Here is a 25,448-nt window from a genome sequence, read left to right as displayed (position 1 = left end):
TTAGATATCCAATTTAAAATATAAAAAAACTATTGAATCTTATAATTCTAAATTAAATATATGTATAATATATTAAAATGTTCTTGAAATCTTATGATTTTATATTTGTCATGTGAATATTTAAATTATTAACTTATTAAACATAGAAAAAGATAATTTTTTTGGAATAGATAAAAAAAAAAAGATAAGACACTTAAATTGAGACGGAGGGAGTATTTCCTTATTTATTTCCTGTTCAGTTTGCCTCGTACTTCCAACTTCACTCACTCTCAAGATTCCCTCCTCCTTTCATTTTACTTCTCTAGGTATGTTATAGAAACAGACAAATATTGTCTTTTCTTTAACGGAATTTACTCTCACTATAAAACAACTAACTCCAAATCTTGAATCTTTTTTATTGGTTACAAGACACCCTTTATAGTTTTCTTCTGTTTAGTTCTTTCATTCTTTCAGTTTTGGGATCTGGGAAGTTGTAGTTTGAATCAAATGGAGGGAGCTGCTGATCAGGTATTCAATTCATTGGAGCCAGAATTTTCTGCTTCTTCACCAGTCACACGCCAAAAAGCAGCTGCAGCTAAGCAAATCATTGAGAATCATTACAAGAACTATCTTCAAGGCTTGCAAGATCGCAAAGAAAGGTTCTTTATTTTCTTTTACATGCCTGCATTTACACAATGTTTGTAGTTTGTGTTGTTTTAAGTCTGGGGGTGGAGCCACAATGGGGGTTACGCGTTCAGCAAAACACAGTAACTTTGACTCAAATCCTGTATTTGTGTTAAAAGAATTCATTTAATACCAGTAGTAAAAGGATTTGTGGTTCCATGAACTAAAAATTCTGGCTCCGCCTATTTTAACATGCGTTTGTAGTTTGTATTGTTTTAATTGGGGGGGCGCCACATTAGTGGTTACGGGTTCAGCAGATTCCAGTAACTTTGGCTCAAATCTTGTATTTGTGTTAAGAAATTTATCTAATATGTTATAAATAATCTATTCAGACTCTAGTAAGCAAAAAGGAATTGTTGTTCATAACCCATATAATAAAACTTCTAGCTTGCAAGATCGCAAAGAAATGTTCTTTTTTATGTAATAGTGTGAGGATTCAACATGAATTGACCAGATTTATATACGAAATGCCAATTAGTTGGGAATATATTTTAGTAATGTTAATACCATTTACTTTAGGTCCTATACTTTCTAGGAGTCTTTTAGCCTTATCAAAGATTCACCAGCAGGAAATATAGAGAACTTGTAGTACTTCTCATTTTGGATAATGTTGACTTGGTCAGTGAAGATTCATATAGCCTATCCCAACTTGTTTGGGAGTGAGACATAGTTGTTGTATTTACTCATTATGTGTAGTTTGTATTTGACTCTTTAATTGTTTTCTGTTATGTTTGTGTGTTTCAGGCGAAGAGCGTTGCAGAGGAAGGCGCAAGAAGCACAGATACCGGATGATGAGCAAGAGAAGATGCTGAGGAATTTGGAGAAGAGGGAGACTGAGTTTATGAGATTGCAGAGGCATAAAGTTGGAATTGATGACTTTGAACTGTTGACCGTCATTGGTAAAGGCGCATTCGGGGAGGTACGTCTTTTTCCCAACTCCATTTCATAGAATTGGTTTCTATAACATGTTTTCGTGATGAAAATTTAGTTAAGAAGATGTCTGGATGGTAATCGTATTGCTTTATTTGAGTATTGGAATGATTTGAAATCGAATAGAGCAGAATAGATATAGAGGATTCATATAGTCGATCTTAGTTGGGGATTGAGGCATAGTTCATTCGTTGATCAGTTTAGTAATTTAGCACTGATCAGCATCAGATACATGGATCAACAAATCAAATGATCCTGTTTAATAGGATTCATTTAACATATGTCTTAGTTTTTCAATTAAGTGATTGTTAAGGCTAAAGTTAGTGTCTTTGCAAGTTATGGAACTTCCAAAACAAAAACCATCTATGCTGATCAACTTATGATCACTAGTTGTGAGCAAAGAGGTGCTTAAATTAGTCATATAGACAGATATAGAAGATTTTAGAGTGCATATTATCCCTTACTTCATCTCCTTTAAGGAAGTTAATTGATTAAACAAGATGATAGATGGATTAGCAGAGGTGAGTTTGCTGCCAAAATGAGCATCGGTGGAGTCAAGAGTCTGAAATATCTGCACATCACATTTCTTGTTATGCTAGCATTTAAGACTTGCACTGGCATTGTTGTGGAGAAGCACATATGATCTCCAGCTCGTAATGTTTGCTTCCGAAATTCTTGCACATGATATCAATGGGAAATATATGCTGGTCTTTAAAACTGCATCAACCCCCTTTTCCCTACATGAATAGGTCTTTGGGGCAAGAGTCTTTTGTGTTCTCATTTGTTCTAAGCTTTATCATTTTTTCATTTATAAAATATGTGCAGGCAAGGAACTCATTATTATAGTGTAAGCACTATGCTAGATACGAGATCTATGTTTGTACTGAATGTGCACTATAAATTCTACTTTCAGTAAGAGCTCTATTTCCTAGGATATCGAGACACAATACACAATGTCCACGTGTGGACAGGAAGAAAACAGATATCAAATGAAGTGATTTCTTACAGGATCTAATTTGCGAATGCAGGTTAGACTGTGTCGATTTAAAACTACTGGCGACGTTTTTGCCATGAAGAAGTTGAAGAAATCAGAGATGCTTAGCCGAGGGCAGGTGAAAGTTGATGATATAGCGAAATATGAAATGTTTATCTACCGAAACTGATTGAAGAAATTTCTAATCATCAATCCTGTGTCTAAAATTATATATTCATGTACGCTGATATAAATAAACTTCACTGGTTCTTTCAGGTTGAGCATGTTAGATCTGAGAGGAATTTGCTTGTAGAGGTTGATAGTCGGTGCATAGTGAAACTTTTCTATTCTTTCCAAGATTCAGATTTCTTGTACCTTATCATGGAATATTTACCTGGAGGTGACATTATGACCTTACTGATGAGAGAAGATATTCTTTGTGAAGATGTTGCTCGGTTCTATATGGCAGAAAGTATTTTAGCAATTCATTCTATTCATCAGCACAATTATGTGCACAGGTATCTGAATAATACGTCAACAGAATTTGGGTTTTTTTGCAATCTTATATGTTGATTGATTCACTATATTATATAAAAGCATAGCAATACATGCGTCTATGTTTAACTTTAGTACGTGGGAGGATAAACTTGTCTGTTGCCAAGTGCTATGCCATTTGTGTATGCAGACATTTTCAGGCTTAGTCTACAATCTCGCCTTGCAGCTGATTCAGGAATATTTATTCTACTTTCAGGGACATTAAGCCGGATAACCTTATACTGGACAAAAATGGACATCTAAAGCTTTCTGATTTTGGTTTATGTAAACCACTGGAAAATAAATACTCATCACTGTTGGAAGATGAGGATCTGACAACTCAGAACTCCTTAAGTGAGGCTGATAGTGATCAAGCTCCATGGTTAATGCAAAAAGAACAATTACAACAATGGAAACGCAACCGCCGTGCCCTGGTATCCTTATATTAGTACTACATTTTTCCATTATTGTGTCTGCTAAAGAATTTTGTATTTTAAATTCTTCTATTTGGTTTCATTGTCGTTTGATTATGCGATGATGATTGTAGAATATAATCAACTTATCCGTGGAACTCTTTTGTAGGCGTATTCTACTGTGGGAACTCTTGATTACATGGCACCTGAGGTTTTGTTGAAGAAAGGGTATGGAATGGAATGTGATTGGTGGTCACTGGGGGCAATCTTGTACGAGATGCTCGTAGGTTATCCTCCCTTCTGCTCAGAAGATCCAAGATTCACATGTCGCAAGGTACTTCAATATTCGTTTTGTTTATTATTTGGTGAAAATAAGATAATGCCTGTCACACACACCTGGACTCTAGAATGATCTACAAATTTTATCGAGACAAAACTATTGCGAACAAAGATTCCAAAAAAGGCCATGGCTTAGAAATGATTGCTTTCTCAATTCTTCAAGCATCCTTTTGGACAAGAAAAATGAGTTTCAAACTCGTGCCAGACATCCTGTTAGCTTTTACAAGTTTCTTTGTATGATGGTGTCATATTCTTTTTTAATCTTTGTATGATGTGTTATATTTCTTTTTATGTATCAGATTGTCAATTGGAGAGCATGCTTGAAATTCCCGGAAGAACCAAAAGTATCAGATGAGGCTAAGGATCTGATATGTCGTTTGTTGTGTGATGTCGAATCAAGATTGGGAACCGGAGGAGTGGAGGAAATAAAGGTAAATAACCACTAAAGGAATGAATTAATGCCAATTGACTCTGCAGAGTGCAGACACTGTTTTCAGACAAATAAAAATGGAATAGGCTTCTTTCTCCTTTGAATTATGTCGCTTTTTCATTAAAGGATCATTTTTCCTCCTATGGTTGACACTATTTACATCATTTTTTGCAAGATCTGGTACAAGTTCGTATGCTGTCATGATGCCTTTATTTTTGTGGTTTAATTTCTTCCTCTTAATGTGTGAATATGTCTCTAGGCTCATCCTTGGTTCAATGGAACTAAGTGGGATGCACTTTATGAAATGGAAGCTGCCTACAAACCCATTGTTACTGGAGAACTAGACACTCAGAATTTTGAGAAGTTTCCTGAAGTGAGTATTTTCGCTTATAGAACGCTTATTGTATTAATTTGACTTTCTATGGAGGATCAAGTATTTGTAAATTAACGCTCATGAAAATGAGGTCAGTTAGAAGTCGTCCTTTTGCTTCATGATCCATGAGCCTTACATGAGTGTGATTATCCTCATATATATCTCTTTCACTTTTTCTCTGTCTTGTCCAAAAATCATGAAGATACCAGCCACCTTTTCTTTACCTTAGTAACTTCTACATGCAATTCGACTAATTCATCCATCATTTATGAACTTGTTCGGTTGAATCTTTGCTATTTCTGAGTATTATCAATAGATATCTCCCTTTCAGCTTCTAATAAAGTCATTCTTTTGCATTTCACTTCCCCAAGCCTTTTGTTCTCAACATTGATCCACCAAGGCGAAACCATGATTTTTAGTTTAACGGTTCTGGACCGCATTTCTTTTTGCATACTGGGTTCCAAAATATATTATTTTTACATATTAAATGAACTTTTTTAACAGGATTTGAGCCAAAGTTGGTGGGTTCTGCCGAACCCGTAACCCTCAATGTGGCTCTGCCCCTGAATGATCCGTGTAAATTCTGAAATTTGGAGATCTCAGAATTTTAGTGTCTTGCTCAAAGTGATATTATCATTTTATTTCAAAGCAGGTTTATGTGAAATTTTCCTTAAATGACCTCTTTCATGCTTTAAATACTCACTTTTCATTTGTAGGTAGAAGGTTCACAATCAACAGCACCAAGAGTGGGACCCTGGCGAAAGGTAGTGATTGCCTGTTCACAATGCATTACTTCATTCCGTCATCTAAGAAAACACTACAGAAAAGAAAACTCAATGCTAGAATGTAACTACAGTTAAAACCTCTCTATAACAACGTTGTCTGACCAGATATTTTTGGCTGCTATAGCAAGATGCTATTATATAACATATATTATCACATAGTATGAAAGTCGGTTCCAAAGGAATTGTTACAGAGAGGTCTAACTGTATGAGAAAAATACTGATCACCTAAATATCTGGAAACTTTATGCTTGTCCCAGTGAGACCATATCAGTTACCTGTTTAGCAGTGATTCTTGAGAAGGAGTTAGTAACTTGTGCATGTTTCTTTATTTGAGATTTTTAAAATTATATTTTTCCTTTCCCAAAGACTTTGGATCCCTAGCTATTAAGTATATACTGGTCTAACTTGTCGATTCCAACATGCAGATGTTAACATCAAAAGACTCCAATTTTATTGGATATACTTACAAGAAATCAGACATTCTTAAATCAGCTGGAACTTCAGGTGCCAACTTTCAAAACATTGCTGCCTTGAATTAAATTTTTAACTTTTGGCCGTGATATATTAGTTAGAATATGTCAAGTTCCTTATGAAACTACTTTATTAGTGAAAGGCAATAAGGTAACTACTTAATTAGTGTAAGTTAGCTGCTTACTTAGTCTAAAATAAATTACTGCAGCATCAGTAGAAACTGTATCCTCTAATTTGTGAGATTAGAAATAGCCAAAAGTACACGTGAACGGTTGCTCTGACACATTCACAAGCTTTTGATAGTCTTAGCTTATTGTTCTATCTCCATTTCTACTGCATGTATTTTGTCTATCTAGTTGCACAATGGAGAACAAAAATGCAGATTCTATTTGCTGTCTCTACTATTGATCTACCTCTAATTTCAGAGGGACATCTTCATCATGCAGGGATAGATGCGAGTTCAAATGGATCGAAACCTCCTCCATCTTTAGTGTCATTATTTGGTACGGTAAATTTACATGATTTAACATACACTTGTTGGAATTTGAAACATGAGATAGATTCTGCTGAACTTAATTTTCTACCCTACCAGATGATGTCGAACTAGATAGTTTGGATTTAAAAACAAACAAGAGGCTAAATGCTATATGAGGAATATCTCTTAGGAATATGTACAAGGGCTCTGCTACCAACTCTGTTCCTTTATTTTGAACCAAGTTTTCTGCTAAATGGGCTCTATAAGTTTGGATCACCATAGCTAGGTAATGTTTTTCGCACAGACTTCCTCGGTAAATTTTGCTAAACATCTCATTTAGACTACATTTTCATGCAAACTGCTATACGCAACTCTTTACTAGTTTGATGTAAGCTCAGAGGCACCCTTTTGAATTGCTTTTACAGTCTTGATATCAAAAAATGCTCCATGAAGCTTTATGAGTTGGTTAAGAGCCCGTTTGGATTGGCTTATAAGTTGCTTATAAGCTGTTTTCAGCTTTTTTGAGTGTTTGGCTGGCCAGCTTAAAGTCATTTTGTGCATAAAATAAGCCTAAAAAATAATTGGGCCCGTTTGGCTTAGCTTATCTAAAGCAGCTTATAAGTTGAAAACAACTTATAAGCCAAAAAAAATAAGTTAGCCTACCCCAACTTATTTTTTTTTTTTTGGGCTTATAAGCTGCTTATTTTAAGCCCATCCAAACAGGCTCTAAGTGATGTTATACCCCTGCACATTTCATAAGGGTGGCACCAAGGGAAAGATGGTGCTAAACTCCTTAAAAATTATACTTCTTCGCTCCCTTCCTTTACCCCCTCCCCCCTCAAGTAAAAAGGCAGTCTGCTGCATGAAGCATCTTGCGTTCACGCAAGTCCAAGGAAAGGTCGCATCCCAGAGGGTGTAACTGATTCTGACCCGTGACCAATAGGTCACATGGAGACAACATTACAGTTGCTCCAAGGCTCCCCATACCCCTAAGTGTTGAAATTATTTCTTTTGCTCCTTTTCTATCTAAGTTGCTCAGCATCCCACAAGGTCCTGTCTCGCGAGCTTTTGATACAAATAATACATGTTATCTGTGAGTTCTATTCAAGAAACTGATGATATTTCCTGTTTTTGGTGACAGGCCGTGTAGAGTTGCAAGACACAAGAAAAGAGGACGACCAAAACAGGGACAGCTGACTTTGGAGTCCCCTTTGCATGTCCTTTCTACTGAGGACAAGAAGCACAAATTGCTTGTGTATAAAAATGGGAATAAGCAGTCAGCATTAAATTTCTCAAAATTTTTGAGTTTCAATTTTGCCCTCTCTGGCTTTCACCATGTAATGGTAAATGTACAGGAAAACATAACCATGGCTCAATTTCAATCAAAAACATTTATGGGAAATATCAGTTTTGCTTTAAATACTTTGATTAATGTAATGTTGATTCTTGAATTTACGCCTAGACTTATCACCTTTTTAGAGCACTAGTTGCAACATGTCAGAGCACCTAGATATGGTTCTAGGTGTTAGAAAAGTTGTGAATAGTATCTCAAAAGGACTCATCCTTTATAGGGGTTGTAAAAAGATACTAAAAGAGATTGGGCTCGTGGACATGAGAAGTAGACTGATAGGCAAAACTGGCAGGATTTGCCTGTCCGCGAGATATGACTGCTACCGGTTCATACTAGAAGAGCTTGATGAATCTTGGGGTATACACTTTTACTGTTGAAACATCCTTAAGGACCAGTAATAGAGATTATGTTCAGTTGAGGTAAATAAAAAAAGCATAGCATATTGGACACATAATGTATCATATGGTTTCAATACAAAGATTAAAGTCCAGGGGATTTTAGGATGATTTTCAAAACACAGAAGTTCGGTAGAGTGTAAATACATTAAATTGCTAAGGTATCTTCTGTCCATGAGAAATGGACAACATAACTGCACATTTGACTCGATTCGTTACAGCAATCAATCAGGACTATATGCAATAAAATGGAGGAAATTATTACAAACAGGCAAAACTATTAGGATAATAGAGCTTAGAGTTAGAAGTCGGACTGTGAGACGATTAGCATTGAAAGATATGCCAAGTGATAGCAAAAATAGATGTGTTGCATTATATAACCCATACGAACATGAAACACAAGGGAACTCATATCTTCACAAGGCCAAGCTTTTGAATTGCTGCTAGCTTTTTGCAGAACTAGCAGGAGTACACATTTGAAGCCGCCAACAACTTTAATACGCAAAGGCTTATTGACAGAGCCAAACCTATGACAAACTTATTGCCCTCTATAATCTGCCATCCAGAAAGTGAGAATTATTTTAGTACTGTACATAAAACACCTCAGCATATACATAAATATTCTACAAGAATTTACCCTTCTTAAACCAAGAAAAATGTAGCAGAGATCATCATCTTGCCTTGGCCTGTGCTTTCTTTCTGCCCAGATACATAAAGATGCGTGGGAAGAAGGATTTCTTCTTTTTCTTCGGGACCTTCACTTCTGGAGATGAATCAGTTTCAGTGTTGCTTGTTTGCACATTTTCTTTTGGACTTAAGCTTTGAGCTTTTGATTCTTTATTCTCCTCGAAACTCATTTTTGCGCTTGTTGTTTTGTTTACTGGTGGAATGGATACACCAGATTTCCGTTTTTTCTCATGCTCCGCTCTCCATTTCCTCAGCTCTTGCTCTGCTGCCAATTTTCCTTCTTTGGCTTTCTCGGCCTTCTGCAGTGCGATTTCCAGTGCTTCCTTCTTTTCAGTCATAGCAAGATTAACCTCCTCGAGCCTGTTTAGACTATTCAACTCTGATTCCTTGGCTACTTCTATTTGGGACATAGCAGCAGTCACCCTTATGTTAGCTTGTTTCTCTGCCTCATGAGCCTGCTTGCTGAGTTCATAATATTCCTCCAAAGAAAGAGTTATTCTGGTTGCCTCATCCTTAGTGTTTTCGGTTGATTCACTATCTTGTAGAGCACTTATAGCTGCTACTGCTAAATCCTCTGAAGCTTTTGCAGCTTCTATTTCTTTTTTGGCTGCAAGCAGTTTACTTTCCATTGTATTAGCAGCTGCCTTTGCTTGCTCCACCTCTTCCTTTGCCTTCCTCAGCTCTTCACGAGCCATTTGAGCAAGTGACTTTGCACGATCGGCCTCTTGTGCTGCCTCTTGTAGTTGCTTTGGAAGATCCATGATCTTTTCTCTTGCTTCTTTTTCCTTCGTCCGCAACAGGGAAATCTCTGACTTTGTTTGTTTCAACTCAGCTTCAAGAGATGCAACGGCGATTCCCGCCATTCCTTCTCTTTGTTGTATGGAAGCTAGTTCTGATTTCTCCTTTTCCAGTTCTTCCTTCAATGCAATTGCTGCTACTTTTAGGCATCCTAATTCAGCTGTCGCTTTCTCAATATTGAGCTTCACTTCTTCGAGTTCCTTCTTAGCCGATGCCACTGCTTCTTGTATCTCATGATGACTTCTTTTCTCCGGTTCTAACAGCTCGCCTTTTGAGTTCTTCCCTTCTTCATCGGCCTCCTGTTTTAACTTTGATTCCATGTAAGCTGCTAACTCATTGTTGAGATCTTGTAGCAAAGCTGAAGCAGTATCTAATTTTGCTTTATGACCCTTTGCAGACAGAATTTGCTGGTTTACCCTCTCAAGTTCCTCTTCTGCCTGCTTCAGTTCTTTCTCCCAGTTTAGAGTATCTTGCTCTCTTGCCATAGCGGCTCCGACTCTGTGTTCCTCGGCCTCCAGATGTGCAGCGTGCGCAGCCTCCAAAGAATCCTTTGAAGTAATAAGCTCAACAGTCAAATCCTCCACTGTCTTTTCAACTTCGTTTGATACCGAAACAGCTTCTTCTGCTTTTTCTACAGCAACATCTTTTTCAGACACCAATAAAGCATACTCCTTACGGAGAACTTCTAATTCAGAATTCACGGTTTTAAGCTCTGAAACTGCAGCTTCAAGCCTGGCTCGAGCAACTTCAAGCTGTGCTTTGGCTGCAATACTAGCGTCATCAGCAATCCCCCGCTCCATCTCTTCTACCCTAAGCTTGGCAAGTTCCGAATCCTGTCTTGCTTGTTGCTCTTCCATTTGTGCTCTCTCTAGGTTGAGCTTTAACTCTTCTATGAGTCTCTTAGTGCTATCTAGTTCTTTCAGAACTAGCACTTTTGCATCTTCCGCATCCTGACATTGTTTCTTATATAACGGGATTTCCTCCTGCACTTTTGCTAGTTCTTGCTCAATAATATTCCGTTTCTGCACAAACAAAGAAGAAAAAAAAATGAGCTTTAAAAGTCGAGAAAATAACATAAAATTGGGGTAGCCTTTTTAACCAAGCTTCTGAGAAACCAAAAGTAATAGATTTTAGAGAGTTGAGTTTGAGCCGAGGGTCTATCGAGAGCGACCTCTCTACCCTATAAAGGTAGACGTAAGGTCGACGTACATCTTACCCTCTTCAGACCCCACTTCTGGGATTACACTGGGTACGTTGTTGTTGTTGTTATAGGTGTTTGACCAAGCTTTTAGGAAAAAAATAAGTGCTATTAAGTAGTAGCAGAAGTTGTTTTTCAGAAGCTAAACTGTTCCCCAGAAGCACTGTTGGAACCTTGGCCTAGCATAAGTTGTTGCTCCAATATTAGCAAAAGTGCTTGTAAAAGTGAGTAGCCAAATACAAATTGCAACTCTCCAAAAGTTCTTTTTCAAAAAGAACTTATGGCAGTAAGTACTTTTCAGAATAGGTTATACAACCACTTAACACGAGAATACCTCCACTGTCTGTTGTCGATGAGCCTTCCAGTCGACAATCCCTCCAAACTTTGAAACTGCCTGTTTCACAGATGCGATTGGTGCTGCTGTGTCAATATTAACTCTGTTTATGTCAAAGTTCTCAGGATGCTTAGAAGGGGAAGTGGGTCCTGGGATCTTGACTCTCAGAGTGGACGCCTTGGCTAGGGGCTCATCAATGTTATCCGATGACTCTACATGACTGTTATTTTCAAGTTTTTTCACTTGGATAGGAGAAGTAGAAGGTGAATCATCAGCACTTTGTGTACTAATAGGAGGATTATTACTTGCTTCTGCTCCTGAATGATTAGATTGAATATGTTCAGAAGAATCTTTTATTTCTTCCTCTTTTAGGGCCAATGTGTCTGAATTCCCGGTTAATAATGATGAAGTATCTGTCTCATCTTTTGGACCATCAGAAGTATTAGGTGGCTGGCTGTGAACATCACCATTAGAACCACTTGGTTTTTCACTTGATAGAGACGATGGACTGGCTTCGGATGGAGCTGTTGTATTTCCATCGGCAGGAGGCTCCAATGGTTTCGGACTCTGCACCAATTGAGATGAGTCTTCCTGATCAACCATAGGTGTACTAGAAGCTTCATCAGATTTAGTGGAAGAGGCTGAAATTAAAGTTCCTTTTGTATGCGTCTCACTCTTTTCAAGCGACAGAGAAGGCTCTTCTACATTCTCAGAAGCATCCGCAGCTGGTTTTTGAGTCTCGGAATTTACTTTTTCATTCGCGCGTTGGCTGGTTTGAGCTGCACTAAGTGATTTATCCTCATTTGGAGAGGAAACTTCAGGTATAGGAGAGGATTCTGGAGCATTTTGTTTCAGATCTTTGGCATCTCCCATTTCCAGTTAAGAGCTTAGGATAACCAAGTGGAGACCTAGAAATCAATCACAGAAAACGTTAGGAGATATATAACCTCTCTATCAAATTTCTGCAATCATCTCATATGAGTATAGAACTTGAGATTTCAATCGGTTTCCTTTATAAGACTAACTGGAGAAACTCAAAGCAAACACTTATGTAGGTCCATCCATTTAGAAGTAAATTTAAATTGCATACTTAAAAGTGAAGAAAGAGCCCCATGTAGGGAACATGCTTAGTGAATACCTAAGGACCCAGAGACGAGGTAGGGCATAAGGTGACGAACAAAATGCACCATTTTCTGCACGACACTAGATTACTTGTATGTATCTATGTCCTATGTGACCATTCTTTAAATTAAGGAATATTGATACTAAGAAGTCAGAATCATCAGAAGTGAAGTTTGCCTTTGGTGGAACAGTTAAGTGACTCAAAAACTAAACAACTTCCTTGTTTTTTTTTTTTTTTTTTTTTGGGTTGGGGTTGGGGGGGGGGTTGGGGGGGGAGTGGGTTAGGATTGCGGCAGGCCTAAAAGGTTCTCCATTTTACATTCCTAACATCAAGATAAACCATATTATTAGATCGCAGAAGTTATACAGCTGCAGTAACAATCTTAAAGTATCTGTATGTCCTACAAAATGTAACATATCAATTATGAGCAACACATAATCATAGCAGAGATGAACGATCACAAAAAGGAAGGAACAGTAATTGAATGCACATCAAGTGGTAAGTTCTTTTCTTTGCCAGTCTGGAACAACAAGCTTAGCATATAGATCTACCACTCAAAGATACGATATGACAATAATAGTTAGCCATGATTCGTGTGAGGATTAGCAGCTTAGCGGATTAATAGCAAGAAGATAAGTCCTTAAATCAACAAAATTCATGAAGAATCTTGGATTTGCCTTGTACTTAGTCATAACTGACGAGTTAAATAAGAAAGAACTAAAATTAATGTGCAGCGATCATGTGGAAGCTCCATAACTTCAACCACATTAAACATATGCCCCTGAGAAGGTTTAATGCAGTGACAGCCAAGAGATAACTGTTCATAACAAAAGTTATGACAAGCTGAGGACTAACAATATGCAGTTCAAATGTTTGCAGTGTTGGAACAAAAGCTAGTTAATATGCAAGAGCATCATGACATCTACTTTTTTTAGTGAGACTGATACCTACTTAAACACCCATTATAAGTTGATCCGCTAGGCCATTGTATAATCCGAGAAAGATAAAAATGACAGCTTTGGGCATATAACTGTCTCGAATTCGTGAGTTGAAAATACATGGAGAAAAATTAACTTGAGACTGATGGTTTAACCCTCAACTAGTTTAAGTTCAACCGGACATCAGTGTGTAAATAATCACATCCAAAGGACCTCATTTTAACAGCTAAATAGCCATTTCTTATCAGTAGATATTCACATTTCAGATTAAGAAGAATATTTGCTTAGAACACCTGAATTATGTTATGTTTAGCCAACCCTGCATAGCACTTGAGGCTCAAATACCACAGAGTAGCAGTAAATGAAAAAAGGAAATAGAAATTATAAACACTACACTTGCAGCTAACGAGAATACGAGATCGCAGGATGTGGCCTCATTTAAGCAAGCTGATCAAGCCCCCTAAAACAAGTACATATACACCAGAAGTAACCATCAATATGGGATCGAACACCTAAAACGAGCAAGCTAAAAACTAAACTATGCTAAAACAAGATTAGCCAATTCTCAAAGAGCTCCACAGTTTATTAACCTTCATAAAACTTGCAGTTTACGGGATCAGACACACATGTTTTTTCTTTTTGATAAACGTGGTGTCAGGCCAGCTTTAACGCACCTCGACTAATTCCACGGGTACCTCTTGCGCTAGAACTTTAACTCGGAAACATAAAAGTACTGTACCCACTTTTTTAACGGGCTCGGAATTATTGAAAGAAATCTTAACGTCAGAAGAACAAGTTCTTTCTTTGACTTTCCCACGAGCTTCTTCTAGTTTGTGGGGAGTATATAGAAGTCGGATTTGGTATTTGGATATTTTTTGTATCAATGATCTGGCGAATTATTAACTGTTCATTCTTAGATTTTCTATACCTCCAGCACAATATCGGGTAACTCTATCCACCAAAGGCGAACAGAAGGGAGAAGGGAGGAAATCACCCGAAAAAAAGTTTATGGAATCATAAAACAGGGTTATCAGAATCAATTAATTTATGCCCACAAAATAAATTTACCAAAACCTGTAATTCACCGACAAAAATAAAGGTAAAAACTCGGAGCTCTAGGAAAGGGCCAAAAAAAAAAAAACAGAAAGATATTGCCAAGGTAACCCCCATGTTTATAATATGTGAGATGGAACTAAACAACATAGAATCATCTTAGGCTAAATTTGCATTTCATATCTACTCCTTCTGGTACCCAAAGCTTAAACACAATCATGTGTTAATTACAGATTAACAGATAGAGAACATATTTTAATATTAGCTAATTAACATGAAAATTGTTAGAAAAAAAAAAAAGAACATAAAGGAACATACCAGGAATAACCCAGAGAAGCTATTATTGATATTTCTTTGTGTGTGAAAATATTCTCCAAAAAAAGAAATAAAAAGTATTCTTATTAAATATATATGGTCCAAAATTTACTGCAAAACAAAAAGAAAAGACAATTAATTCAATCAAATTATTAAAAGACGTTCATAAAAGGAAAGAAAAAAAGCAATAATGATTGACAACATGGGGTGGGAGCCTACCTATGTATAAATTACAAAATTTAAGATAAAATTGAGATAAATTTGTATAAATGAATCAAAAAGATTATATTTGTTGAAATTATGATATGAAAAAGAAGAAGAAAAAAACGAGTTTAGTAGCTCGTTTTTGTCTTCTTTCTTTCTCTATTTTGTCTTCTTTTTTTTTTTTTTTTTTTTTCAGTTTTCTCTCTCTTTTTTTCTTCTAACTGTTTTCTTGAATATAAACATAACAATAACTAAAAAGTTCGGTATTTGTGATGTTTTTTTTGATAAGAATGGTAAACCGTTGACAGTTAGATAAGTACGTGGTTGAATTACAGTTGACCGACCAAATATATAGGGGCAACGTGGATTCTCTTAATTTAAAAAATAAAAACATATGGCATTTTTCATGACTAAAATAAAATGAAGTCCATTTATTGTTTATGATTTTTGGATGGTAGGGAGGGAATTGCTGGAAGAAAAATGAGTGGTCATAAGTTTGTATTTCGCAATGCAACATAATTATTTTGAGTGACTGTAATTTTATGGATATTGTTGTTTATTTTGACATCTCGTAATCTACATTTGACTTCAAACTATCATGGTAACATTGGACACAGCAAAGCAATGTCTCAAATATGACATTTTCCAACAAATTTAAATAATACCCATCGTTTGTGTTAGCAAATTTTTATACTATCAGGTGAAGTTTACATGTTTAAATAGGTAATATCTTATTTAAAATATTTCAGATCTCACATATTAAAGAGGTTTACTAGATATACTTTGGATGACCTGATGATGTAAAACATTTGTTCGCACAAATGGTGTATAACAGGTAAATTTTTTCCGAACTAGCAATGCAACCATTCTTCGAACACCAATTACACTTCGTACCAAATTTTAATGTGTTTCAACTAATCTGGAATTTCAAATAATAATAAGACCTCAACTTATAAATCGTGGAGAACATAAAATAAACAACTCTTTGTAATAATTTATATGAATTCAAATGTATAAATAGACTAATTCTATAGGATTTAAACAAATTCATTTTAATTTGGTCCCGGTAGAGAAGACTAAAATTGCCCCCATTCTGTATATTAAAAGGACTATTTCTCTTGTAACTTAAACAAGACAATATATCAAGCAAACTTTCTTGCATCAGTAATATTATCCAATGCTCATGCTTTAATCTCATTTCTTCAGCCCTCTTCCTCCCCCATTATTTTCCAACACCATTTTCCTCAATCTTACAAGCCACAAAATTTCTTTAAGCTCTCATCCATGGTGTCATAAAATTTCCACCATCTCCTATGTGCATCATCGTTAGCGTACCCGCGATTTTCAAGAATGTTCCAGTTACAATCATAGTCCCTGTAACACATCCATGGCTTTAATCCTAGATAATGTATTGTGTAGAGCTTTGGAGGATTTGCTCCCTACCACTCTGTCCCATTTGAACTTTCCCTCCAAAAGTCCTTCAAGAAATTTACCCTTCTTGGCAACCTATGCCACCATACAAACACTTCATTTAAAAAATCTTGGTCACCTCCATTATATGATATAATTTCTTTCATACGTGGCATGAACATGTCAAATGTGCAATTTGATGGCTCGATCACCATTAACCCTGAATTGAAAATTGACTTGTCGTTACCTGCAATGGCAAATTCAAGATTTACTCAAATTCAAGATTTAGAGTAAGTGAATTTTTTTTTTTTTACACACATATAATTTGAGCTAGATATATCATATACAATAAGAGTATCAGTGGGCTCTGATACCAATTGATATAGATTGAACATGAAATGTTCAACCCAAAAGACTAGTCTATTACTAGTTAGGTTGGAGAGCCAATTCAGGTTATAAATCTATTATTATTTCTCATTAATCAATGAAGGGAACTTGATATATCGCTCTTAAGGATCGACGACTTCGTCGGTCACAATTGACATCTCATTCCTTTTTCTTTTTGTTTTTGAGCCCAATTAGTCACGACCGACACCTCTCTTGGATTCAAGCCAACACTCCTGACACCCTACCAGTTGGTTACGGCAGGTACCTCTTCTGACTCTAGGCCACATTTTTTGCCCTCTACCAGGATACCACTTAGAGTGACGACTTCAAACTGACTTGCTCTGATATCAGTTACAGGGCTAAGTTATCCCACAAAAACTCTTAATAAAACATAGTAGGTTCTATTGAATCTGTTGCATCTAGTCTGATCTGTCACTGACCTGTAGCTGACATTTGGGGAAAATAGACCAGAAAATCAATCAATGTTACGAAGGACAATTATATCAGAGTCGAGGAAAATGATCTTGTTATAGTCCGTGAGTTGCCATAGCCTGACCTTGTTATAGTTGTATTCATTATATGTGTTCTTTTCGGCTCTAGGGTTTCAGATCCTCTTGATGAACCAGAGTATCCAACCGGCTCGGGCGAGGGCCTCGCGTTTAGAGGCAGAGATACTTGTGTCCAAAAGGAGAACAAGGTCGTGTTTGGTTCCTGTTTTGAGAAAACTTTGAGCTAGAGCAAATGCACCACAAACATAATCTTTGGAGGAACGTAGTACAGTGGCGTAGGCTTCTTGTTTTGATGTCTTTGTGATGCCTTTTATGTGGGAAACATCATATACCTCTCCCATTTCTGAAAATCAAATAATGACAATTTTAATTTAGTAGATATTCGGATTATTTTTTTTAAAAAAAAATCCTAAGTGCGGCGGTGTAAGAATATGTAAAAGATACATGTTGAATACAACCATGAAAGGCTAATTTGTCCATATCATATGTGTATTTAAAAAAATTTGCATACTCGATCAAGAAAGATATTTAATTAGAGCTGTCAAAATGGGCTGGCCCAGCCCATTCCAGCTAGCCCACGTAGGCTTTGAAATTTGACGGGCCAAGCCGGGCTAGTCCACCATTTGATGGGCCTTAAGACAACAAGTCCAACCTATCAGTAGGTGGGCTATGGGCCTGGCTGGGCCAGCCCACCATTTAAAAAATATTTTTCATAATTCTTTAATTTAAATTCTAATTTAAAAATGCTAATATAAATATTTACAAGACAATGTTACATGGTGTTACTACTTGCTAACCAAGCCTTAAATCCACAAATAAAATGATTCTAATAATGCTTATGAAGTTTGGCTTCAAGTAAAGATTTGATTGTATGACTTCAGTATGAAATCTCTACCATTCTATGCAAATATTTTGTGTACAACTGAACAAGAAAACGATCTTGTAGAACCAAACCTTCTGCGAAACTGAATAACTTTTGACATTGTTAACACTTAACATATTAATAACTGATATCACTCGAACCAAATAGAGATATTAATAGAAAACTAAATAGTTAATGAGTAGCAATACAACTAGCTAAATAGGAGTATTAACCTAGCTTTGTTTCAATAGATCTCAATAAAACATAAAAGAAAATGATAATATTCCATCCATTTAAAGTAAAAATAAACTTCTCAAAGAAACTTCTATGACACTTATGGTGTATCCAGCACCAGCACATCATCTTCATCAAGCACATCTCTGAATCTGCTTCTAACAAGGTTGTCTTAACATCTTCACTTTCATTCTATTTTTTCTTTTCTAATTAAAACTTTTTATGTGGCCCATGGGCCCAACCCACGTGCGCTCAAGCCCTCGGGCCAGTGGGCTTACTCGGGCTAGGCTAAAAAGCCTCGCTCTTAAATGGGCTCCAAAAAGTCAAGCCCAACCTTGTCAAATCACGGGCTGGGTTGGGTCGGCCCACGAGCCTTAGCCCATATTGACAGCTCTATTAATTTAATAAACTTAATCATAACAATATTTGTGACCCTTTATCTTCATAAAAACATCTCCGTCAATTAAAATGTACTCCACTAATTAAATAGAAGAATGAGAGTAAGATCTGAAAATGACGTACTCCTAATGACTTTTATTTTTCTAAAACGACTATTACTCCTCCCGTCACAATTTATATGATGTACTTTTCTTTTTAACTGTCCCAATAAAAAAAAAGTTATATTCCCTTATTTAAAAATAATTTAACCTTTAAACTTTTCACTTTATCCTTAATGAGATGATTATAGTCACACAATACAATTAATAAAGGGACTGAAGAGATGGGCATAAGCAGCGCCTGTAGCTCAGTGGATAGAGCGTCTGTTTCCTAAGCAGAAAGTCGTAGGTTCGACCCCTACCTGGCGCGTCCGTATTTGTTAGTCTTTTTATTTTTTATTTTCCTCTTTGTTTTATCTTGTATTATTTTAATTCTTCTTGTTTCTTTCTGTCTCTAATTTTTAACCCATTTCTGAGTTAAAGAGGGAAAGGGAAACAAATAGCAAATAGTAATAAGTGTACCAAAAAATGTTACTTTTCCCTCAAGAGGCATAGCCAAATCGCATGAACCAATTGGCAAAGAAACCTTTAACTCCAACTTAACCACATCCACTTGATAATAGCACCAATCCCCTTCATGTTTCATGAATTCATCACATCTAAACAACTCCACCATTGGCCTACACTTGCTCAAAAACATCGCTTTTGTCTTCTCATCCCAATCATTTTTTCCTCTCTTCACTACCAAATTAGCCACCACAAGGTGCAATTGTAGCCTAAACACATCCCTTGACCACCCTTCTTTTGGATAATTGCATGGCAATTTTGCAACTATCATGTCTATGTTAGTATTGTAGTTACTAAAATTTGGCATTGGTATTTTAGGACATGTAGGCACAACCTTTTCTTCTTCTTCTTCATCTATCCATGATGGAAACAAATCTTTCCATTTAAATAAGTCTGAAATTTTCTCAAATTGCACTGGTATTATAATATGTCCATGCATATTCCAATTGCTAATATTTTCATCCTCCATATTCACCACACCTATCTTCATACTTCTCCCAATAATTGGAATCAAGAAAAGAGGCAATTTATGGTTCTATCATTTTTCCTTTCTGCCTTCATATCGTTCATCACTGGCTCGTTCAACTTTGCTTTCATCTCTATCTCACCTTTCGCCGATTCAAAAATTTTTTTTTTTTTTACGTGTTTAAGTTTTATGTACTGGCAATACATAAAATATATTTATTGTCAGGTTATTTAATTTAAAATCATAGATCATCACTAATTGGTATATAACCTGAAAAAAGAAAGTTAAACAACCTTCTACAACCTATATGTAATAATTGAGTAATTTTTTCTTGCATAGTTAGTATATAGAAGCATATGTAACTTGTATGCGATACTTACTAATTTTAACTGCTAAATGAACTTTACAATTACGCAATTACATACTTGTGCAGAAGTGCTAATATCATAGGGAAATATATTGTTGCTGTGTTTGGTAAAATGTTTGATACATAAGCCTTTTTTTCTGTTTGAAATAAAATTCCCTTAAATCTATTTAAAAATATAAATTTGAAGCATCTTTACATACTGTAAAAGGACAGAAATGGAACGAAAAGGATGTTATGGTTTTATTTTGAGAATTGATATTTTCGGAATTACCAAAAGAAAATTAAAGATGAAGTAGTAAAATTTCCGATCAAATCAGAAGTTTATAAGTTGAAAAGTCACAAGTCTGGCGATCAACTTATGATTGATTTTGGCTTATAAGCATTTTTGTATTCACTAGACACCTAATAACTCCAAATGTACATATAAGTTAGTTTGACTATTTTATAAGCTCACACAAACCTTATGATGACATTCGTGCAATGAGCATGTAACAAGGGATGCTGCATTTTCGCGATAAACGGAAGTTGATGGACGGAGAAGAAGGCCGGGGTAAGCGATCAAGAAGCAAGCCAAAATAACCAAGTTGATTTTGATGATCAATGCCTTTGATGGAGAAGCCTTCATCATCATCGTTTTTTCAAGAAATAAATTAAAACGATAGTGTAGAAAACACCCATAGTGAAATTTTATATCATGAAATGCATTAGTAGTCTCTCACTTTCAAAAGCGAATTAGTTATATAGAAGTTAGATAAATTAAGGGAGGAGACCGAATTAAGAAAAAAGACTAAGGAAGAAGTAAATAAATCACTAGCTAGGAAATCTCTAAAATAGTTGTTTCTTTGTTTTTAAATGTTCCTTTCTTGGAGTCAAAAGGATCGGACCAAATGATTGGGCTTCAATTGTTTTCCATATGTTTTAAAGGTAAAAATTTCACAGGCAGCCTGTTGTGACAAATGTCATTTAATCTGTATCTATTTTTAAAAAATTTCGCATATATTAACTTTAGATATATATGCAATGTTGAAGTTAGACTTGACAAAAACAAACTTTAGATACAACGTCTGAAGTTACATGTGACTGAAGTTCAGTCATATATGACACGAAGTTCAAGCAAAAATGGCTGAAGTGAGGTAAAAATAGCGAACTTCAAACACAATGTCTGAAGTTAGACTTTATTAATTAAGATTAACTTCGGACACTATTTGTCTGAAGTTGTCCCGAAATGTGTATATATATGTGTAAAAAGAATTTAAAAAGTGGACATAAGTTAAATGACGGCGTCAAAACAGGGTATTCTTGCTCTTTGTCCGTTTTAAAGCGCCAACTTCTTATTAGATTTTTTTTTTTTTTTTTTTTTTTTAAGGAAAGGGTCATTTCCACATGTACACTTCCTTAACTATCCAAGATTTAAAGGTAAAAATTACATAACATTCGTGTATTTCTTTAATGGCGGAACAAGCATAGCCATCCTTTAGTCATCTTACTATAATGTCTTGGTTGCTGGCACAAAGAAGATTTCCGCTAAAAATAAACATTATGGGACTAATAAATTGTTAGTAAGTTGTTACCGAAAGTCACTTCCACATTTTCATTTTTACCAAATCAAAAGTAGTTGCAAATTGGGATAATATTTTAACATGATATGATTTCTTTCCATGTTAATTAAGAGGCTTCTGGAATTGCGAAGTTGTCACAAGAATTTTCTGAAGAAAGACAACGAAAAGGTCACACATACCCCAGAGTCCGAAAAAAATATTCAAAATATTAATAAATTTAAAAAGCTAAAAATTATATTTTATTTTTAAAAATGTCATGTGGACAAAAAAAAAAATCCACATGGCACATGTGTCTAATCTAGCGGGGTCAATGCTATCAAATAAATTAAATATGAGAGGTAACTAGTAGGATGAATGTAACTTGCTCGTGCTGCTGAAAGTTTAAATTAAGTCAATGAATTTAAGGCATATGTTTTGCATGCAGATGTTTTAATAACTAATCATAGCTAAGTAATACATATTCTCAATTAGCTAAAATTCAAACACCAAATAACTTTATTATGTGACTCACATCAAAATTTCTAATGTACATATTAAGAATTTGGTTTGGAGCTGGTGGACTGGTGAGGATGTCAATCCTTTACACAAAACTATCAGTAAAATTCTCCCAATGATAATCAACTAGGAAAACTACTCTCTCAAAGTTATGCTAAGGCATTTGAAAAGATATGAGAAGGTCACTGGTCAAAGAATTAATAGAGACAAGAGTATGTTCTTAACTTCTTCTACTGCTTGTGCAGGAACTCACAGTAGAATCAAAAGCATGACAAATTTTAAAGCTGGAAGTTTCCCCTTTACGTACCTTGGCTGTCCCATTTACACAGGGAGGAAAAAGATCACCTACTTTGCTGAAATTACATCTAAGATCCTTAAAAGGATCGGAGGATGGCAAGGTAAGTTTCTTTCTCAAGGGGGGGAAGGCTGTAATTATACAACAGGTTTTACAGTCCCAAACTATGCGTCTTTTGGCTGCAATCTCACCTCCCAAAACAGTAATCACTCAAATTGAAAAATATTACAAATACCATTGGAGTTCCTGGAAGAATCTTTGCTACCCCAAGGAGGAAGGGGGAGTTGGTTTTAAATCCTTAGCTGATATACAAAACTCCTTATTTTTAAAAGATGGTGGAGGTTTAGAACCAACTCTAGTCTTTGGGCTGAATTTTTGAAATCCAAATGCGTACCGTGTTGTTAATTCTATTGCCGGAAAATTTGGAGCTACGTTCTTAATTGTAGAGCTACGGTAGGAGCTCATATCTTGTGGAAAATAAATAGTGTTTTACGGTGGGATAAGCTTGGTCCCCTTTTTGTATTCCTTCAAAATGGTACTAGGCCAGGTAATACTTTGGTCAATGAATTCATTCATGAGAACAAATGGGATAAGAACCTCCCTACCCCTCTTCAAATTTCATTAAGAGGATTCATATCAATGATCCTAGTAAGTCGATACTTGTATTTGGACCATCAATAGTGATGGAAAATTTGCTTGTGCTCTGTTACGAGAGGAAGGACACTAATGATACTCTCAATAATCTTTGGTATAAAGGTTTACCTTTCAAAATAGCTTTCCTTAATTGGAGAGTTATGAGAAAGAAGTTACCATTGGATGATATTGTCTCTAAATTTGGCCAGAATATTGTTTCCGGATTGGTCCTCAATCAAACTTTAGATCACTTGTTTGTGCATGGTGATATTGCTAAAAATGTTTGGCAATACTTTGTATTCCTCAAAATTTCTAATGTACATATTAAGAATCACGGTTTGGAGCCGGTGGTAATCCTTTACACGGCTATCGGGATAATCACTTGTGGAAAAGGAGAGGTCAATATGGCCGTAAATCTTATTCATGTTACTTTTCAAGTCAAAATTATGTTATATAAACACTTTACATGGTCTTGGAGAGATATTTGTGTCATTGTAGATAATTACAGGAATCAAATTAGTAGCTGTCCAATATATTGGGATAGGCCAACAACTCAGTAGTTGAAGATTAACACTGATGGCAGCTCTTTGATACAAATGAAGAAAGCAGGAGGTATTATAAGAAACAAGGAAGGGAGGATGATACTACTATACTTAGAGTCTTTGGATTTGGACCCATCTTTGAGATTAAAGGATTGGGTTGAAATACGATTCTCTCTAAGCCTAAACAATATCATACTTGAGATGGACTCTAAACTCGTGGTGGACATTGTCATACCCTATTTTAACCAGGGTCAAAATAGTTTACAACATCCCGGTAATTCCGGAATTATTTAAAGTTAAGGAGTCGCCACCTAATTATTTATGGTGAATTAGGACACCTAAGGTTAATTAAAGTAATTATCTAAAGTTGATTTTTTTTAGAGTCTACGAAACCAAAAAGACTCTTTCAACTAACCTAGAGGGAAGGTATTAGGCATCCTCTAAGTTCCATTAACAATGGTTAACCGACCGGACTTAAATTTAATTAGGCTAAGTGCAAATATTTTAGAAAAAGAAAATAGTTTTGTAGATATGGCTAAAGTTATAGATAGAGATGTAAGAATATTATTTGAAATAAGACTCGTAGAAAATAGTAATTTGTATAAAAGAGTACTTCCAATGCTATGTTAAAATACGACTTGTAAATGTTATTAAGGCTTTTAAACGAAAGTATAATAGCATTGTTTAGAATAATATTTGTAAAGGAGATTCAACAAACGTGAATTTCAATAAAGATTATATTGTATTATGATGTAGAAAATCTAAACTTATTTTTTTTGTAAATGAGATGTAAAAGGGAGTGAATTTCTTTCTCTTTTATTAACTTTATTTAACTAGATATGCACGATTCTTGAAAATGTGTTTATAAAATATGCCTTGAATTTATATTTACATATATAAGAAAATATATATTGCAACTCATTCAAGATTGTTTGTAGCAAAAACGATATAGAAAATAACTTTTGAAATGTTATAAAGACATACTTTGAAAATCGATAAAGGCAATCTAATGGAATGATTGGTTTTCCTTAAGTTAACTACTCATTGTTAAATTAAACCTCACTAATCCTCCTACAATTCATCTAAGCTAATTGAGAACAAAATAAAACGAAGTGTTAGTCAAACAATCAAATACACAAAGATAATATAATAATGGAAAGGTAAAGAAATTCAAATGAGCTTGGCCCATTTTAGTCGTTGTGCTCGCTTCTATTGGCCGTCCCAAAATTTTATGTGAATATAGGCTGACCCGAGAGAAGAGTCATGTTGGGCTTTGGCCCAACACCGAATGCAGGAGAAGACGACGAGTCGCTTGGACTCGTATGCGAGATGTCATGCATAGAAACGAAAAGAAAAGGATTAGTATGTAATCAATAAATAAGGCTAAACAATGTACAATGTAAAATTTAAGACAGACCAACAGCTTTTAACTAGAACAGGGGACTGCCCATGATTAATATATTAATGACTCCTAAACAAGCAATAAGAAATGAATTAGACAAATATAGCAGACCCATGTTCGGATTAGATGTCCATAAAGGAAAGAAAATGGGGCGAGACACAAAGCAAACTAAAGTTGCACATATACTTCAACGAGCAGGCCCAACAGATTGTTTTGGATGGACAGCCACCAATTTAAAATAAAAAGGAAAGAGGAGTCTGAAAAATTCATACGCTACTCAAACATAACCACCAAACAACTACACGTGAAAGTTACAAACACATATCTCAAAGGAAAATTATACTTATCCGAAAATGTATACTAGTCAACGAACAATCACTTAGGCATACCGAAAAAGAAATCTTGAAACTACGTAGGAATGACTAACAATATTTCAAACGATGGCTTTTGGTTTGGGAAACATCTACAAATTTCGTATCAAACATGGAGCAAAATGTTAGA

At 35.5% G+C, this 25,448-nt stretch overlaps 2 protein-coding genes, 1 non-coding gene and 1 pseudogene across 9 annotated transcripts; 2 read left to right on the top strand and 2 right to left on the bottom strand.

The window, feature by feature from the left end:
* The first annotated feature begins 240 nt into the window (after positions 1-240).
* On the top strand, positions 241-7,806 carry LOC132041007 (uncharacterized). Of its 3 annotated transcripts, none has more exons than XM_059431732.1 (12): positions 241-638; positions 1,408-1,582; positions 2,622-2,705; positions 2,843-3,084; positions 3,318-3,534; positions 3,683-3,847; positions 4,152-4,283; positions 4,542-4,655; positions 5,372-5,419; positions 5,866-5,944; positions 6,337-6,414; positions 7,528-7,806. In XM_059431732.1, exons 1-12 carry the CDS (start codon positions 487-489, stop codon positions 7,581-7,583), a joined length of 1,542 nt encoding a protein of 513 aa, XP_059287715.1. In that variant the 5' UTR covers positions 241-486; the 3' UTR covers positions 7,584-7,806. The 3 variants fall into 3 exon arrangements, with proteins under 3 accessions (XP_059287715.1, XP_059287717.1, XP_059287716.1); XM_059431733.1 differs by having other exon boundaries at positions 242-638; positions 6,358-6,414; XM_059431734.1 differs by lacking the exon at positions 6,337-6,414.
* Positions 7,807-8,193: 387 nt separating this feature from the next.
* Positions 8,194-14,983, bottom strand: LOC132041006 (protein WEAK CHLOROPLAST MOVEMENT UNDER BLUE LIGHT 1-like). Of its 5 annotated transcripts, none has more exons than XM_059431731.1 (5): positions 14,798-14,982; positions 14,582-14,689; positions 11,150-12,057; positions 8,770-10,639; positions 8,194-8,687 (listed from the first exon to the last, which is right to left on the bottom strand). In XM_059431731.1, exons 3-4 carry the CDS (start codon positions 12,020-12,022, stop codon positions 8,804-8,806), a joined length of 2,709 nt encoding a protein of 902 aa, XP_059287714.1. In that variant the 5' UTR covers positions 12,023-12,057; positions 14,582-14,689; positions 14,798-14,982; the 3' UTR covers positions 8,194-8,687; positions 8,770-8,803. The 5 variants fall into 5 exon arrangements, with proteins under 5 accessions (XP_059287714.1, XP_059287710.1, XP_059287713.1 ...); XM_059431727.1 differs by having other exon boundaries at positions 8,813-10,639; XM_059431730.1 differs by lacking the exon at positions 14,582-14,689 and having other exon boundaries at positions 8,813-10,639; positions 14,798-14,983.
* A 941-nt stretch (positions 14,984-15,924) lies between these two features.
* On the bottom strand, positions 15,925-20,652 carry LOC132041199 (UDP-glucuronate:xylan alpha-glucuronosyltransferase 2-like; annotated as a pseudogene).
* On the top strand, positions 18,919-18,991 carry TRNAR-CCU (transfer RNA arginine (anticodon CCU)). The gene has a single exon. It is a non-coding gene; the product is annotated as a tRNA-Arg (tRNA).
* Positions 20,653-25,448: the final 4,796 nt, after the last annotated feature.

Source organism: Lycium ferocissimum, chromosome 12, assembly GCF_029784015.1.
Source record: "Lycium ferocissimum isolate CSIRO_LF1 chromosome 12, AGI_CSIRO_Lferr_CH_V1, whole genome shotgun sequence".
Taxonomy (NCBI): Eukaryota; Viridiplantae; Streptophyta; class Magnoliopsida; order Solanales; family Solanaceae; genus Lycium; species Lycium ferocissimum.
The sequence above is the reverse complement of the archived record's forward strand: the minus strand, read 5'-3'. Positions and strand labels throughout refer to the sequence as shown.

What these genes read in the sequence shown, in the direction of transcription:
- LOC132041007 (XM_059431732.1), top strand. Translation starts at nt 487, where the DNA reads ATGGAGGGAGCTGCTGATCAGGTATTCAATTCATTGGAGCCAGAATTT. An exon ending in ATTTTGAGAAGTTTCCTGAA is followed by an intron (nt 4,656 to 5,371) that starts GTGAGTATTTTC and finishes TTTCATTTGTAG; the next exon opens with GTAGAAGGTTCACAATCAAC. An exon ending in TAAATCAGCTGGAACTTCAG is followed by an intron (nt 5,945 to 6,336) that starts GTGCCAACTTTC and finishes CTCTAATTTCAG; the next exon opens with AGGGACATCTTCATCATGCA.
- LOC132041006 (XM_059431730.1), bottom strand. Translation starts at nt 12,022, where the DNA reads ATGGGAGATGCCAAAGATCTGAAACAAAATGCTCCAGAATCCTCTCCT. An exon ending in ATCGACAACAGACAGTGGAG is followed by an intron (nt 10,640 to 11,149) that starts GTATTCTCGTGT and finishes TTGTTTGTGCAG; the next exon opens with AAACGGAATATTATTGAGCA. An exon ending in GAAAGAAAGCACAGGCCAAG is followed by an intron (nt 8,688 to 8,812) that starts GCAAGATGATGA and finishes TCTGGATGGCAG; the next exon opens with ATTATAGAGGGCAATAAGTT.